The sequence below is a fragment of the Falco punctatus genome (genome assembly GCF_963210335.1).
Source record: "Falco punctatus genome assembly, chromosome: 7".
NCBI classification, from domain to species: Eukaryota; Metazoa; Chordata; class Aves; order Falconiformes; family Falconidae; genus Falco; species Falco punctatus.
Window position 1 is genome coordinate 22,929,112 of NC_137587.1, and position 17,893 is coordinate 22,947,004.

Below are 17,893 nucleotides of genomic sequence, written 5' to 3' on the forward strand. Positions count from 1 at the left end.
GGCGGGTGAGCTGTCCGTCAGGCGGCGGGCGCGGGCCAGACAGACGCGCTCGGCGGAGCGTGGGCGGGGCCTCGGTGGCAGGGCGGAAGCGGCGGGCTCCGGCGCCGAGGACGGAGTCGGTGAGGGAAGGGCGCCGGGGTGCGCCTCTGCCTGAGGTGTTTCTGCCTTCAGCGCGGCGGGCGAGCTGGGGAGCCGGTCTCGGCCCAGCAGGGAGGTCGACAGGCGCGAGGAAGCGCCCGTAGTACGTGCGGGTCTCGCCGGCTGACAGAACGGTGGTCGGGGCTGCGGGCCCGTCGGGCCGGCCTGGCCGCCGTAGCGCGGGAAGGCGCCCTCCGGCGGGCTGCCGCCGGCCTGTACCGCCGCGTCCCCGCGGGAGCAGCGCGGGGCCGGGGCCGGGGCCTGGGCCTGGGGCGGGCGGGCAGGACGGCCCCGGCCGGAGGCGGCCACGCCGCCATTGCTCGTTCGGTTTGTCCCCCCGGCAGGCAGCGCCCACGGCAGAGCTTGGCGGGGGGCGCTCGTCAGCGCTGCAGGCGGGGTGCCGCGCCGCCCCTAACGCAGCCCCCATCAGACGGGCGGGGGGCTGTGCTGCTGTTCTGTTCTTAAAGATCTGATGCCCTTTGGACTTGAAAGTGTTTCTCTTTATTTTTTTTCAGTGTGCCTCCTTGGTTTTGATCTCTAGGCCACTGTGAAGCTACTTGAAACTGGTTGAAAAGCGGCTGTGTTAAGAGACTGTCTTATATGTTGGACTGTTCCAGGCCAGTAGTGTTGAAGTATGTGTGTATGTTTGCTTTATAGGTAGACATGAAGAGAAATTACTGGAGAGGCAAAAAAAAGCGTGGCTGGAGCAGTCACAAGAACAGCTACCATCCCCATGGGTACAGAAGACCCGACCGCAATAACCGTACTGAAAGGCAAGTATACACAGCTTGCACTTAGCATGGGTTAACCCGTTAGATGTGATGCCTAATTAAATTTTCAGAATGGTGGCTATCTGGAACTGGGAAGGTTGCCATCTAAAAATCTAGTCAACAGTACTTGCGGTCTATCTGTCATCCCCAGTGGGAATGGAGTGACATTGGTTTCTGGAAATGTGTCATACGTTCACAACTGTATATAAACTTTAGATCTACACTTGCCTGTGTTTGAGCTATTTTTATGGCTCTCTTTCCTTCTCGTGTTCCTTCCTTGGTGCCTCTTGCAGGAATAAAAAAGGCCAACCCTTTGCTTTAGTGCTCTAAATATATTTTTTGAGAAAGAGACACATACGTATGAGCTGCCCCGTTAGTTGTATTTGTGTAAGAAAAGTTAGAAATGCAAATGGGCCCTAATTTAGTGAATATAGAATTAAAAGTATTTTATTAAAAAGCTTTAAATGGAAGTGCTTGGGTTTGGTGTTTTGCCCCTTGTAGATCAGTTCTTTAACTTTTCATAGTTGTATAATCAAGCAGCAATACAGCTGGTATTAGAACTAGAATTTTTTTTGTCATTTTGTTTTCAGTAAATTACGACTCTTGCAAAATATCTTGGCCTAATGCTTTTAAGATGACATGTAATAAGACCTGTCTTAAAAAGTGAGAATTGTATGGATGATTCAGAAAACATCCCAGTGGAATTTTGCTCATCAGTACTGAATGTGCCTGTTCAAATTACTTGAAAAAGAAGAAAGCTGCAGTTACCCTGTCAACTGTGATGTTTATTACAAAAGCAGAGACTTTTCTTTCTTAGAGTTTACATTATACTTTTGTTTACTTTACATATTTCTGAACCTTAATGAAATTCTTGTCATGAAGGGAATGGCAAAATATTTTTGGCTTGACATCAGTGTTTCACCCACACTGTATCTCACTTCATTGCTGTGAAGATTTACACATTTTCAAGGGTGTGCTTTTCTTTTAATAAGGGAATATGGTAAAATGCCCAGAATTAGTCTTTCGCTGAAAAGAGTTAAAGGTACTTGTAGAATCAGCAGCCATCTCTAATGTTTTAGCAAGTAATTAAGGCTTTTAAGATGTTAGTGTATCTAATGTTCTTGAGAGGGTTTTAAGCTGAATGTTACTGTTTCATTTTCATAGCTTAGCATATGGTGATATCACAGCCCTGCAAAATTGTCCTCCATTAATGTCAATAACAAGCTGCTTTCTAGATTCTTTGCGGGAAAGATGTGCAGGACAATTGTGAGCCTGTCTTTGAAGGCAGCACTGTTTTTTAGGCTGGAACAGGAGGAACCTCAGACTGCAGTGAATGCAGGCCCCAGCAGCAGTGGATCTTTAACGCAGAACTCTGTAGTGCAAGGTAAGAGACCATGTTCATGGGTCAAAAATCAGTATCTATATTCTGATTGTATGAAAAAAGCAATAGTAGCTGTGTTAATAGTATGGTTTTACAGGAAGAATATAAGCAGTAAAGTTTGTAGAGAAAAGTAGCATCAGGTGATATAAAAAGATGTAGTAAGTGAAGATCTAGAGAACAGGGCCAAATGCACTTGCAGGCCCACAAGTGCTTCTCATGTTTGCAAACTTGTGTGCTTAGCCAAGCTGATATAAACTGAAAAAATAGAATTCTGTTTCCCTTTTCAGAAATGCTGCTTTGGGAAGAAAATGAACTTTGGGGTCTTTCTCATGCTGAAGATGTTATAAAACACATCTTTCAATAGAAACATTAAGTTAGGAAAGAAAATAAGAAAAAAAGAAAAGCATATAAAAATTGCATCCAGTTATTCGGTTGAATAGACATAATGATCCACCATTTTGGGCTGAGGGGGAAAAATCATCTCTCTCTATGCCTTCAGTGTATTTTATAGTCTGTAAGAAATGCACTATGGCTAAATGTTTTTTAATTGTCAGGGAGTGAACTGGTGAAACCAGAATTGATACAATAGCAGTGCTGTTGAGGAAGATGTCCCGTTTGCATTCTGGTTTCCTGACTCATTAAAAAACCCTAGCAAAGGTGAAGCCCGTGGGAATGTACATTTCTCCACAACAGGAGAGTCCTGAAACACCACTTGAACCTCTTAGCAACAGACAAAGCCAGAGTTTAGAGAGGCCTTTTTTCTATGTCACCTTTTTGTGCTTAAGAGATTGTGAGCATGTTAGCAGATTTATCCTGCAAAACATTTATTGCTGTGTAATTAGATTCTGTATACAAAATGCAGTGTGCTTTTATGAACATTACTGATTCATTCACTGACTTTGTATTTTTCTTGACCTGAATAAAATTTGGTCACCTTTGCTAAGGTGTTGCTAAGCTGAAACCTAAAAGATGCTGACAAGGACCTGAATTATAAGCAGCAGCAAAAAGAGGTTACTTCAAATGCAATTTCTGGTAGCAGATAAAGGTTTAAATAAACTCCTAATGAAATATTAACACTCACCTCTTGTGAATAAAATCCTTTTTCTTGACACAATGTGCCATTACGAATCTGTCAAAGTATTTTACCTGTCTGCCTCTGTGAATTTACCTGGGCAGTAAAGCACTAAAATTAAAAGTTTCTCTCACTCCAATTTATCTTTGGATGGAGCCTCTATGTGTTATCCAGATGTACTCTTTATTGCATCTTAATTGCTCCTATGTGCTGAAAAAGTGGTTTGTTCTGGGAAGTGAATCACTTTATTTTGGTTTGAGTGATACCTCATAATCAGTTTTGTTTGTTTGGGACTGCCCTACCTAGTCTTTTAACCAAGAGTGTCCTTTCTTCATTCGTTTATGAAGAAAAGTTATTTTAGTTCTGTAGCAAAACCTTTCCTTTCTGCTTCTCTGATCTGGCTGAATTTCATCTTGGTCAGTGGTGATGTCCCTTCTGTACCTGTGTTAACAGTAGTGCATTTGAAAACTACATTTTTTTTTTCCTTTAACTGGTTGTCATCTATTCCTAGTCTCTTTATCATGCTTGGGACCTGTTGGGAGCAAGAGCTTTGAACCTTGTGACTGATGTTCCCATGAAGATGTGGGATGTCAAATAGCAATAAACAAACATAGTTATCCATCTGAATTTGCCTGGGTTTTGCCATTTTTCCCCCCTAAGAACTGCCGGGATTTTACTATGACTCAGAAAAGAACCGCTACTTTCGCCTCCTGCCCGGACATAATAACTACAACCCACTCACCAAGGAGAGCATTCAGTACAAGACAATGGAATGCAAAAGACTGAGACTCTTGGAAGAGGAAGAAAAACAAAAGAAGGTACGTTCTGAAAAAGATTGCAATTAGGCTTTATTGTGTGCTGGCCCAGACAGATTATAAGCTAAAGCCTTTCAGTTCTGACATTGGTACAGTTCCCTAAGCTGTCTGATAAAATGAAAATTTCTTCTTGCTGAGAATTTATAGCCTTGAAGCCTTTTGTTTGGCTGTTCCACACAGGAATGAAAGCAAGTAGTTACAAACAAAAAAATCAGTAAAGAGGCAGGAACTGTGCTCAGAATTGCAGATTGTCCAGCAGTTACACTTGAGTCAGGACATTGGACACCAGGTTTCAAATCCCTGCCTTGAATTGGCAAAGTGGGGTCTTGATTTGAAGTTTTCCACATGTTTAGTAAGTGTATTGATCATATTCCTGGACCCTTAAGAAACAATACTAATGACCCTTTGTGGAAACAGCTTGTGGCTTTCTCACAAAGAATTTTTTTAGACAGGTAAAATCAAGGCAGGTCTTATATTTATGCCTGGAAAGCCTATATACCTTTCATCATGAACTGTTACAGCAGAGTTAATGTGATGCTGCATATCGCTAATATGGGTAGCATACCCTACAAGGATGCTCTTCAATTATCTGAAAGCCATGTCTTACAACTTTATAAATCAGCTTAAATAAGCTCAGCTTAAATATGCTGTCATTTCGAAGAAGCAAGCAGGATTTTTCTCCTTAAGTAATGAAGTTCTCACTTCAAGCAGCTACCCAGCTTTTCAGTCTTCACTGTGAAAGTGCTGCTGTTGGTTCAGATTTGGCTTTTGGGGGTTTTTTTGGCTGTTCTATCTGTTTCCATTAGCAGTTTAGGTTTCATAGAAACCAAAAAGCTGCTGGCCACATTGCTGTTAATGAGAACTGTGGATATACATCTCTCCTCAAAATCTGGCTATTCAATCAGACATCTGAATTAGGCTCCCAGACAAGAACATTTTGACTCTTAAATGGTTACTTCGTCTGAGCATTACCAAAAAGATTTTTTACTCTGTAACTCTGCAAAGTACTCTTATCCTTTGGTCTCCACAGAAAGTGTTTGCTGGAAACTTTAAAAAATTATAAATGAAAAAGTAGCTTAGTGCAGCAGTAAGACTGCATAGTTAATAGCATTCCTGTTGTGGTAGAAAATTTTGCTGTATAGTAAGAATTTAAGGTATTATAGTGAAACCAGAAGGTGACTTCACGCCTTAATGTGGTACTGCTGATTATGTCAAAAGAAAACAATGGCTGTTGGTTTTGGAGGGGGTTTTTACCAGTTTTTGTATTTACAAAAACACACCAGATCTCACAGGAATATATTCTTGTCTGCTTACTGCAGTACACCAAATACATGGTGCTGGAATGTGTTTTACTGACATCTGAAATTTTAGTGTGTATAGGCTAGAGGAAGAAGTTACCTAAATGTCCCAAATGTCTAAGACCCACATGTTTGAATCATAAACAAGCAAATAACTGAATATGCTGCCATGTTGTTCTCTTCCAGAAAACAACAAGGGCTGGACTGAACTCATCTGTGCTGTTACAGAAAAGGCAGCTGGGTTTGCTCAGCTCCGCAAGTTATTGCAGGTACAAGGATTTGATTTGTCTTCTGTTTGCAATACCAAATTCTGTTGTTAGTGCAACTGTTCCTGCTGGGTTTTTGCTTTTCTTACTGTTCCGCTTAGGCTGAAGAGGAACATATTACTTACAATAAAAAAATAGTTGTGTTTTTTTATAATCAGATTACTAAAGTAATGAGAAATCAAATGAAAGAGGTTTCCCAGTTTCAGATAAATGGAGTTTAAAATGTTAAAAATTGTTTTTTGAGGGTTTTTTTTTCTGATATATGCTGTTTTTATGAATACAGTGCACCTTTTCTTTGGATGAACACTCTGCAACTGATGTGACTGTTCCCCCTGCCACCTATTAGAATAGCTAAGCTCAGATTCAGTAACAGTGCAGAAGGCAAGTTAGTGACATGCTATGTTGTTGTTTCTGCTAACGAAGATGTGCTGGGGTTCAAAATAATGGGATGAAATTCCATTAATGTGGAAGATGCACATGTTCGTGGGTTATATAAGTTAAATTGCAGCATGCTAGTTGTTCAGGCATTTTATCTTCTGAGATTGAGAAGCAGTTCTGGATATCCTATCCAGAATTCTTTTCATTGGCATTAAACCTAGGCTTACCTGAATTCTTCTCTTTCCCACTGCTACCCCACCTGCTTTTACAGGCTGGTCCATGAACTAAAAGTGAACTGTATGCAGAGGAGGAAGATAGAAATTCACAGTCCAGACTCCTCAGTTGCTGGAACCAACAATTTTAAAATAATTGTGGTATGTTATGAGAACTGTTAAGTCTTTGGATAAAGAGAGCCTACCTTCTGTGAAAATTCAGGATTTTGTAATCAAACCTTATAGGTCACATTTTGCTTTCAAATATGCATTATTTCTGATGTGTCAGTTCTCAAAAATCTGTGCTTGGTAACTTCGAGAAGGTAGGAAAAGGCTGTTCCTTTCCTAGAAAGGAAAATGATGAAAAGGCTCGATGTGAAAGTGATTTTTTGGGGTTGTTTTTTTTTCCTAAGCTGATCAACATGTTCTCTTGGAAATAAATGGGAGTTGAGTGGAAAATCAGTGCGGGGCTGGGAGGAGAAGTGGAGAGGATTAAAAGAAGATGGAAGAGAGGAATTCTGGGGGTGGCAAAGTCTGTGGCCCAGAGAATCTGTGTAAATACCAGTAAACATTTTACATCTCATGATCTGAAGGCAGTTTCTACTGGTTTTGATGATGCATGTGGAGGAGAGGTCTCTGGAGCAAATATCTTTCATAGTCTTATGTTGGAAGTTCTCCGGGACCAGCTCCTGTCCTTGTAAAAAGAGCACCATAGGTAGCTGAAGCCAGAAACTCGGTGTCATAAAAGAACAGTTGAAATGTAGCAGCAGCCTTTTTACTGTGATCCAACAGCAGGGGAATTCCATGTTCACTTCTGGTAAGGTTTAAATTTTTGTTTTGAGACCTCTACTAATACCATTTGGTGCTTACTAATCAGCCAGAATAAGTGTCTGGACTGATACACTTGGAAAAGAGTATTTATTGTTACTCAAGGACTAAAACCTTTTCTTACTCATGTTTTTTTCTGTTCAGGCATATAAAAAGTAGTTTGCCACTTTTTTTAGAGGTGAATGGAAAGTGGATGGCATTAAAGGGATCAGAATTAATGTGTTGCTGCATTAGGTCTAAAATGAAACTCCCTCAAGCTGTGTTTTCCTTTAAGTTTCCGGTGTGTGTGACCAGTAAGCTCTTATTTTACAGGCGGATGTTGCTTGTGAACGGATATTCACTGTGAATGATGTAGAGCATGGAGGATGTAAATATGGCATCATCAACCTCCGTGGTTTGGGGAAGGAGTCTCTCACTGTGGAGATGTATGACAACCTCTACTTCACGAACCGCAAAGTACTGTGTTCTGTACCTGCTTCCTTTGGTGGTTGTTCCTCATTCAGAACGCTGTTCTTGGGAGGCACGGGTGGAAATGCAGGAGGGCTGAGGAAGGGGGTAGGAGGAGAGAATGGGAGAATCTAGCAATGTAAAGCTTGGATAAATGCAGAATAACAGTAAACTTGTGTCTGAAAGACCTCAGTACCAGTGTTAGTTCTCAGGAACGTTATGCTACAATTGGAACAGAAAGCTATGCAGAAGTACCAGCTTCCAACAATAGTGCTTACTTCAGAGCTGCAGTTGGCCATAGCTGACAAAACTGATGTTAAGGGCCAGAAACTAAGATTTGCATGCTTCTTAAACATGTTTTCCCAAAATGATATTTATCCTTGAACATGAAGCATATGTAAAACAGGTTTTCATAATCTTCATGCTCAGATTCTTTTAAGGATGATCCTTAGTATGTCTTCTTGTGTCTGAAGGTGAATTCTGTGTGCTGGGCATCATTGACTCATCCAGATTCTCATGTTTTATATCCTTTTAAAAAAGGCAAATTTTCGGTCAGCTTTCACAAGTCTGCATTATGCTACACAGAACAACTAACTTGCAGAAAGACCTCTCATGTAGTTGCCCCATAAATTAAGTTTTCTGGAAAACAGAGAAAGTTATAATAATTGAAAGATGTTGGAACTAGTGAGACAGATGTATGGTTCTGTTACAGATATATGTAGAATTGTTCCAGTATAATAGCAGGTGAAAGACTGTGTTTCCTGCCCTGGAGTTCATTAATAGTGTAAACGCCATATCCAAAATGATCTGATGTTTAGAAATTGGCTGGGTCACAAGAGCAAGAGAGAGGATTAAGACAACTACTGTCCTCTTTGAAGTGGACCTCTTTCTAAGTGGGTTGGTTGGTTTGTGTTGTAAACCATCCTCATATTGGTTGGGGCAAGAGGGGAATGGGAGCAATTCATTGGTGTCACGTGCTGCAGCTTTCAGAGCATTTTCTGCAGATCTGTCTCAGAAGAAGATGACGATGGTATAGTAGAGGAAGCAGTAATGGACAGCGCAAGCCCAGAAGAGAGGAAGAAAAGGGGATTTTAATCTGGCAGACGGCAGGCAACAGATGTGCTATTAAAGTGCCAGAAGAAAGGAAATTATATAGAAAGGTTCATAATGGCTCATGGGAAAAGCCAAGCAATTCAGGACTGATCCAGAGGGTGGCAGGAGCTCATCAGGCTTGCTCACAGCTGGTTAGGAGTTGAGAACTGTTGGTTTGGTTATTTTGCGCTTTCTTCTAGTCATGTCACAGATTTACCCCACTAAACTTGAAATGCAACTTTCAAATCCTATTTATACCTGGTATAACCTTTAGAAAGTATTTCAATGTAATCTAAAATGAGTCTTCCTTCCCTCCCCAATGTCTGCTGCCTTTTTTCCAACTTAATTCCATGAACACCAGCTCTGTATTAATGCAGTGTCATCGGCATGAAATATAAGAATAATGATCCATGTAAGCCATGCATATTTTTTTTCCTATCACTAGAAAGACGCCTTAGTGTTCTTCTTCTCTTGTCTTTCTGGTAGTGAATATATACAAGCAGGAAAATGAGTTCTTTCTAGTTCTTTCCCGTGAAAGAAATGAAAAGTCAAGACTTAATCATAAACTGTAAGACACATCAAAGGCCTTAAAGGGAAAGTTTTGTGAGCTGTGGCAGTGTCAGAGCATCTTGCTTTTTCCAGCTATAAATGTTAGGCAGCCTGTTCCATTCTAGACAGAAATCTTTGTTTTCCTTAACTCGCTCCAGTAAGCTGTGTCTCATGGGAATTGCAGAAACACCAGGCTGTGCCAGTCTGCTTCCAGCATCGTTGTTCAGCAGCACTAACCCAGGTAGGGTGTTCATGTTGGGTCTCTTCCCTCCAGTTTTTGTTAGCAGTTATGCTATGAAAAGAGCACAAAGGAAAGAGTATTTCTGCACTTTTCTTCAGTAGCCTGTGAGACTTGTATTCTTGGAAAATTTAGGAAGTTTGCAACAGTTTAAGAAGTGAACGGATGAAAGAACTTACTTAAGAATTAATTTACAAGCCATATTCAAAGGACTAGTTTATTTTTAGCTGCTGATGATGTAGTACTTGACTTTGGCAGGAGGACACCTCACTTGTAAAGTAAACATATGAGATTTTTCATTAGTAGCTTGGCCTGTAACTAAATACTCAGAAGCTGCACACAAAAAGTACTCAAATTTCCTTACAGACTATCTAGAATCCTTGCAGAATCTCTTCTCATAGTAGCTACTTGGGTATGCTCAGTGATTAATTACAGGTGGAAAGCTGGTAAGTGTCTCAGCCCATAGCTCCTTGTACAAGTTCATGCTTAGTTGTGTGTAAGCATGATTGATTTGGAGAATCCTGTCTTAAGTCCGGTGGCTGTAGCTGTATCTTTCCATACGTGTTTTTTCAGTGTTCTTGGGGGGCAGGACTTTATTAATTGGACTTTTTTGATAGATGTCAGAACCATACTTTTTCAGGTCACACAGTACAGTCCTCTAACCCAGTTTTCATTCATACATGATCAGTTAAGTTTGTACAGAGGCGAAGTGTTATAGATAGGAGTTATTAACAGATTTAAAATTTGTAATGGCATGCTGTTTATGCAGCCATAAAAAAAAAAAAAAAAGATGCATAGAGCATGCCCAGTGGCTCTGTAAAATGTTCTAAGCCCTTCACTATAATCAGATGCCCTGAGTTCCACCAAAGTCCTCGTCTAGTGTTTCCTATTGACTGGTTTAGGTATTTCCAAGTTTCTTGACTTATTTTACTCTCTTAAATTGTTCATTTGAGGGAACCTTGCTAAGTAGAGGAAAGGGATCTTAACCTGTCTAAACACATGTTTAAACATGTTGCCTGTGCTGGCTGACATGGTATGATCATGGTTGGATGTGTGATGAAGGAAATGAAAACTGAGGACTTAAATTTTTATGTCGATTAGTAGACTTTGTGCAGGAGCTACAGGCGGAAGGGTCAAATCCCAGGGTATTGTTACTTATTCAGAGGTGGTTTGTTCTTTTTTTAAATAGTCAGGCTAAGAACTTCCAGGTTAGGCTTTAACTAATCTATAGCTTATAAAGTAAATGTTTTGTGTTTCTAGCCCACTCATCTTTAAGAAATGGCTTGCTCAGTGCTGTAAGGCAAGTGATATTTTTCTGTTTCCTGCCGTGGTCAGCCCTCTGACTACTGAATAAATTTCACAGTCTTTCACAATCATCTGTCTATATAGACTTCAGCTATATAGTCGTCTTCTTATATATATATAAAGGACTATATAGTCTCCAGCCTACAGTCATTGTTTCCTGTCTCTTGAGTAGCACAGGGACGTTAACTGGGTAACGTTTTCTCTGCTTCAGATTGAAATGTTGAAAGAAATATGGAAATCTAGATTTGCTTTCTGAGTCATCAACCTGTCCTAAAATTTTATGGACACTTCATGTGTTGCTCACCTCTCCTAGGAGATCGACCTGGAATGCTATGCAGCTTCAAGATATCTACTGCCTGGTCCTGTGCTTGGTGCCTGAATCCCCAAGCAGACAACTGCTTTAGCACAGGTGATCTGCAAGGCTAGCAACACCTTTATCTCAGCGGGAAAGACTTCTTGCATTCATCTTAAAGCTGCTACCCAAATTACAGCTAAATGAACATAATCTGTCTTCCTTAGGCCTGACGCGACGAGTTCTTGTGACCAATGTAGTAACAGGGCATCGACAGACATTTGGAACCAGTAGTGATGTATTGGCACAACAGTTTGCCAGACAGGTAAGAAGAACCAAACACCCTTCATTTTTTTTTGCTCAGAGCGCTGCCTCTTTGGTGGGCTTTTTGCTCTGTTTTTGATGGGGCTCATCATGCTGTACATAAGATTGTGATTGCTGTTGGATAGCAGTTGCACAACAGAACTGATGTGGTCTGATGCTTGCATATAATTGAACAACAACAAAAAAATATACTGATTTCAAACTCTGTGGCAACAGGGATAATTTCTGTTAATTGTACAGAGATAAAAAGGAAATTAAGGCATACAGAGAGCACGGTAATAATGCGTTGTAAAATTGTTTTGTTTCTGGCAAATGACCTCATTTTGTTAATACACAGTGTATTGTCTCCATCAAGAAGGAGAAAACCTTTATAAAATACTAATGGACTTGTTCACAAAGATTTAGTAAGAGGGGTGAAATTGGAATATGAGAATTCCAGTCCTGTTTTGCTATTATGTTAAACTAAGTTCCTACTTACCTAGCTGAACTTTTACAGCTAAAGTAAATAGGTGAGGCTTGAATGGATCTAATGAGTTGACTGAAAAATGTTGCAGTGTGTAATAATTCTGATTCTTAATGCTTGTGTTAATAAAATAATTTGATAACTGCAACAGAGCACTCAGAAGCTTGACACAGATTCTGTCTGTATAACTTGTAAGATCCTTTCAGATGTTACACAGTACGTTGCTTTCTCTTGGGTTCTTCCAGACCCCAGTGCTGTACAATGGCTGCCGTTCAGGCGAGGTTTTCAGCATTGATGTGCGTCAACGCAACCAAAAGGGCCAGAGCTGGAAAGCAATTCGTCTCTTCCATGACTCAGCAGTTACATCTATTCGCCTTCTTGAGGCTGAACATTATCTTATGGCAGCAGATATGGCTGGAAAGGTATGGGCTTGTTGCATTTGGGATATTCTGTTCCTTTGGGGGAACAGAATGTGGGCATTAACGGGTGTTATCTCAAGCCTGAGGGCAGATGCCTGTTTTTGTGGCATAGTATGGAACTGGGTAGTAGTTTCATATACAGGTCCTCTTCCAGATCCACTTATAAGCCATCAAGTGCTCTCTGCTTAGTTAATGTATCCTCTTTCAAACACTTGCTTCAACTTGCAGATAAAACTGTGGGACCTGAGAACAGTAAAATGTGTGAAGCAGTACAAAGGTCATCACAATGAATACGCTATTCTTCCTTTGCACGTAAATGAGGAAGAAGGACTTCTTACAGCAGGTGGGTTGATCTTTTTCCCCCTCTATTTGTAGAACGCATGGCAGCAATTTTTCTTATGCCTGAGGAGTGTTTCTTAGCCACAGCTGTTGGAAGCTGTGAATCCTTTAAAATTCAGGAGAAATCTAGCCTTAGACATACTGTAATATACCGTGACAATAACAGAATAATGTTATGGATGGACACCTACTGTAACCACTCCTGTGTAGCACTTAACAGCTTTATCTGCTGTGTCCTGCAAAAGTCCCATTAGCCATTCCACAGTGTGTCTCAAGATTACAGCAGAAAATGCTTGATTTTGAAATTCAGGGAAACAACATGAAACTTGCTGATAACTTTATCTAGACACTAAAGACTGCATCTATATTTTTTTGGTGCTTAAATGGGTAGTGTGATGGACTGAAGCATTGGCATGTAGGCCTAACTCCTTGTAAATTTGTCTGTACCACTCGGGTTCATTCTGAAAGTAATTGGCTGCAGTCTGAGAATTATTTTCTTAGTATTATTGTATTTGGGGTTGGGGGCAGGAAAGGTAACAATAAATGAAGAAAAACCTGTAAGTCTTCATAGTATAGCCAAATTTCACACCGTCACTGTAAACACAGTAACTTCCTCTCCCTTGCATTTCTCAATAAGTGACGGAATAATGAGAATTCTTGTTAATCTTACAGTGAGTTTTTCTCCCCTTTTTTGGCTTAGGAGTTTGATAATGAGGAGAGAACTCTTAAGACAATATTGATTTATCATACCTTTTCTTGCATAACAGGAAATGTGCATTTTTTTCCCACTTCTGCAGTATTCAGTGTAGAATTTCTGTTTCATAAAGTATTGGTAAGCACTTTGCCTCTAGTGTGTGTAGAAACAGTCAGGGTTTTTTGCCCGTAGACCACCTGCTTTTGTGATGATAACCTTGTGGAGATGTGTAAAGTACTTCTTGTGTAATGTTAAATTCTGGTGTCCTTTCCTTTCCAGTTGGTCAGGATTGCTACACCAGAATTTGGAGTCTCCAAGATGCCCATCTGCTCAGAACCATCCCTTCTCCCCACCCGTCCTCCAAAGATGCCATTCCCAGTGTGGTGTTTTCTTCAAGACTTGGGGGTAGCCGAGGAGTTCCTGGCTTACTCATGGCTGTCAGACAGGATCTCTACCACTTCTCCTACAACTGACACATTATTCTCCTTAGACCTGGTCTACAAAGCTGCCAGCCTATACATGACTTCAAAATTTTTACACCAGTCACCATGCTGTTGAGTCGCTATGTGCTGCTGTTGCATCTGCTTTACCCATGGAATTCTGAACCTCCTTCAGCAAGTTCAGCAGATCTTGCTGTGTACATCTTAGACAATCTGTAAATAAAAGCTGAATGCTAATTAACTTCTTAGGCAATATTCAGCCTCTTTGAAATCTAGCTGTAAGTTTTGAAAAGCTGGTAACTTTCAGGATCTGTCTCATGCTAGTTGAATTTGCTTTCAAAAGGCTGCTCTGACTTAATCGTAGTTTGGTGGCACAACCATTTAGCTGCAGTTACATCTACATTAGCAAGCAGGCTGGTGCGACAGTGTGGATTAGCACAGTGGTGTTGAGAAGCTGACACTATAGGTGTTCTGGGGCTTTGGAGCAGCTTTGGTCTGGGTTCCTGCATCAACTGTCTCTACTCCATCTATGGTTGGAAGCAGTCCAAGGAACACCTGTTTCCCCACTCACGCTGTCACTCCTTTGAGCTGGGCCAAGCCAAATGTTGTCCTTTTCACACAATGGCAGCACGCCCGTGCCCTGCTACCGTTCCCTTTAAAAGGCAGCCTGCACAGAACAAGCACCTCTCCTGGTCCAGTAGCCAGGCTGAATGTCCCTGTTAATTTATCATAGGTTACCTAACCAAGTCCACACCCCTAACCTAGCGTTTGGTCAGCAGTCTGGAATGATAGGTTTGCTCATGCAGCTGCAGCAGGAGACAAGCCCAGTCTGGACAGACCATGTCCTCTTTGGGGTATGGGATCACTTGTGCAGAGTCAGGGCTTTTGCATACAGAGGTGCAGCTGGGCCCTCAGCAGCAAAGGTGTAGCATCAGCTCACAGTAATTGGATGATGCTGTATCTGTATTTGAGAACAATTACCATCCCATGGAACTTCATTATCTCCAGTGCTTTCCTGGTAACCAGCCTGGGTTGGGCAAGACCATCCTGCAGCTGGTATACGTAGGAAGCGGGTTGGCAAAACCATTCAATCAGTCACAGAATGTTTTCTCCCAAAGAAGGAGAGGCCAAGCTGCAGCATGAGCACAGCACTGTGAACAGGGATGAGGCACTTGAGATTGTGACGTGAGAAGACTTGGCATTGCAGCCAATTCATCCCTTCACATCCCTGCTAGCAGCCTGAGCATATCGAGCACGCTTCATGAGTGTGTCTCTGGCTTGGCTGCTTCCAAAAGGAAGCATCACAAGTGCCCTGCATTGCAAGTGCAACATGGGGAGATTCTCTTCACAAGCCCAGTGCAAACCTGATCATATCCTGTGGTTTTTTTTGTTTGTTTCCCATGCACTCCTCTCCCCTTCCATTTCAAGTAACTTTGGATAAGAGAGAATTGTTCTAATACAGGTGCCAGGAAGGGTGGGTCCTACTAAAAGTCCTGTCTGTCCAGCTGGGCTCCATGCTTACTTCTCTTGTCCTCACAACCTTCAGGCCCAAGCAGTGTGCTGTTCTAGGGAGCTACCTGTCTTCTCACCAGTTCTTACTGCTCGCCACACTCTAGTGTTATGTGTGGTGATATCCTTCCCTTTCTTTGTATTTCTTTTGTCCATTAATCTATATAGAAGACAACAAAACAGGAAAACTCCCCTCTTGGGAGCACTTCACGGTGTGAATATATTCTGTATGAAATAGCTGTTGCAAGGGTAATCAAGATGAAAGATGAACCCCAGCACATACTCAAGTTTCTTCCCCGTCTGAGTATACGCTGAAACCCCACAAATCTTTCTTGTATTCCATTAACAGCCAACTCCTGTTTCCTGTAGGCAGATTGAGCTGTGAATTCCTTACAACTGCAGCTCCCCTGATACATCTGGCTTTAGAGCTGCTCTGCGGAACCTTTCCCATACACAGCAGAGTGGATGCTGCTCGCAGCATACTCTGTGCTGCCCCTTCTTTCTGCAGCCCTTGTTTATAAGACCAAGGGTCCCCTGTTCTGCTCAGATGGTTAGTCAGTCATGCAGGCTCTTCCCATTCCTTCTACCACCCTTGGATAACAAAGAGACCTGACTCTTGGCTTGCTTTTCTTTTCAATTTGAGAAAATACCCTGCAATTTGTCTTGATTAGTAATGTTAATTTGGGACATTTTCTGTTGCATGCAGTGACTAATACACACAGCACAACTTTCAAAAGCACTTGCGTTGACTCAGTTAATAATGCACACTGCAACCAAGCATCTGTTCAGGAAGTGGAAATGCAGCTAACCCCGTTCTGCTGCAAACTCCTAATGTTACACCTGATAATCAGCTCAAAGTTGGAACTTCATATTGATATTCTTGCTAGTAAACATGTGTGGTTCAAACACTTTCAGACAGCAAACCACAAGGATTATCAACTCCCTTAAATCAGAATTAATTCCAAAATTTAAATTAGCTTTTAAACTCTTCAGTGCTTTTAGCTGCAGTAATGCCTGTTCTGCAAGAACAAGATCGTGCAACAATTGTGCCCAGTTACCCTGGGAAACACAAACTAGGAATTGTGGCAGAAAGGCATCTTACATAACTGAAGATCGTTTCTTTTCTTTGTTCCCTTTTAGGCAGCGCTCATAAAACAAAAGATACTCATTTGCTTTCTGTTGTTTCCAAGAGCCAAATGCTCTTGTCCCTGAAAACCCATTCAGCCAACTAGTGCCCTTGCAGCCAACACTTCTGATTAAGCCTGCAAGAGCAGTATGAAAAGAGAGGGGAAGCGGGGCAAGAAGAGAGGCGATTTGGCTTCACTGACAAACAGCAAGCACCCTGCAGGCAGTGGCTAAGGTATATTAAATCAACTATTTGATTATGCAGCAATAGCTTGGACCCTAAGACAGTTAAAAATTAAGGAACTGCAACACTCTTCCCCCCTGCTATAGCACCAAAGTGCAGTATTTCTTTGCCTCAACCTCTCAGCAAGTACTGAACTTGGAAAAGGAAACTTCAAGGGAACTTTAGAAAGGCCAAACCTGTACTCCAAGATAGGTTGCAGCATCCCTCATCCAGCAGACACAATTTGGTTGGTCGCTTTTGGTTACTGCAGCAAGGCTCAGCACAGACCACCAGGCTCTCCTCACAAACCAAACTGCCGGTACTTCCCACCAAAACAATAGTTTCAGAATCTCACCCTTGTTCTGTTCCATGTACCCTGCTTCTGCTAGTCATCTCTCAACCCTGACTAAACAGGCTTTTTCCACATCAAACCCTTCAGATCGCATCAGGGTCTGAGAACACAGGTAGAAATTTGAACTTCTACAGTTTTAACTTGAAGCATCTAAAGCAGGGAGGGGATTTGCTTTCGGGTCTTTTGTGGTGGTAGGAGTTATGTCTCTCTGTTGGCCCTGATTTATTGCAGTACTTGGCTTCATGGTCATTCCTCCTCTATTATCCTAATGAATACTGAAACTAAGAGGTTAAAAAAAATCAATTTACAAGCCACAACTTCACTCTGGCATTTTTACATCTTTAAGCCTAATAGGGACCTATTCTAACTGTACTAGAAAATTGAGCATTTTTTGCAAGGACGGGAGAATTCAAACCTGAATGTGTACATAGTCTCAAGATGTCCCCTTACAGCAGCTGCTTTCAGAGAAGTTATAATCTGGTAGTGGACAATTCAGCTTTGATCCCCAAACCTTCAGTTACTGGCGGCTGCTTGCATATATTTATGTATACTACGTATACAGTGAGCTGAATCAAGCAGTCAGTACCAACCCAAAGTACTTTCTAGACAGCAGTTCTGGGCTGAGGGTTGAAAAGATGTTTGACCCAAGTGTTTAAAGCACTTTACAGATTAGTTTCATGATTCAAAAATGGAAGTCAAGGCACAAAGTTGATAACCATTTTAGGTAATGTCTGAAAATCAAGATCACCTGCCTTTTCCTGTTCAAACAGCTTCTTTCTATCTGCAGTTCTATTAATATCATGGTAGCTGTGAAGCTCTCTGATGCCTTCCTGACATGTCATCATCTGTACATTGTCATGCATACGCTACTGCTTCTCTGCAGTGCTGCTGTAAAAGTGCCTTTTAAGCCAAACCAGAAAGATT

General features: G+C 41.5%; 1 protein-coding gene across 2 annotated transcripts; it reads left to right on the forward strand.

Annotated features, from left to right (window-relative positions):
- Positions 1–7: 7 nt before the first annotated feature.
- DCAF4 (DDB1 and CUL4 associated factor 4) lies at positions 8–14,001 on the forward strand. Of its 2 annotated transcripts, none has more exons than XM_080397638.1 (14): positions 8–119; positions 796–911; positions 2,210–2,292; positions 4,022–4,179; positions 5,661–5,743; positions 6,390–6,492; positions 7,471–7,614; positions 8,079–8,128; positions 9,408–9,487; positions 11,103–11,198; positions 11,309–11,406; positions 12,114–12,290; positions 12,516–12,630; positions 13,600–14,001. In XM_080397638.1, the coding sequence occupies exons 2-14, from the start codon at positions 802–804 to the stop codon at positions 13,791–13,793; spliced, it is 1,491 nt and encodes a 496-aa protein (XP_080253764.1). In that variant the 5' UTR covers positions 8–119; positions 796–801; the 3' UTR covers positions 13,794–14,001. The 2 variants fall into 2 exon arrangements, with proteins under 2 accessions (XP_080253764.1, XP_080253765.1); XM_080397639.1 differs by having other exon boundaries at positions 103–241.
- The last annotated feature ends 3,892 nt before the right edge of the window (positions 14,002–17,893 follow it).

Coding starts and splice junctions, on each gene's coding strand:
- DCAF4 (XM_080397638.1), top strand. CDS start 802: ATGAAGAGAAATTACTGGAGAGGCAAAAAAAAGCGTGGCTGGAGCAGT. Junction 11,199..11,308: donor AGACAACTGCTTTAGCACAG/GTGATCTGCAAG, acceptor TGTCTTCCTTAG/GCCTGACGCGACGAGTTCTT. Junction 12,291..12,515: donor CAGCAGATATGGCTGGAAAG/GTATGGGCTTGT, acceptor TTCAACTTGCAG/ATAAAACTGTGGGACCTGAG.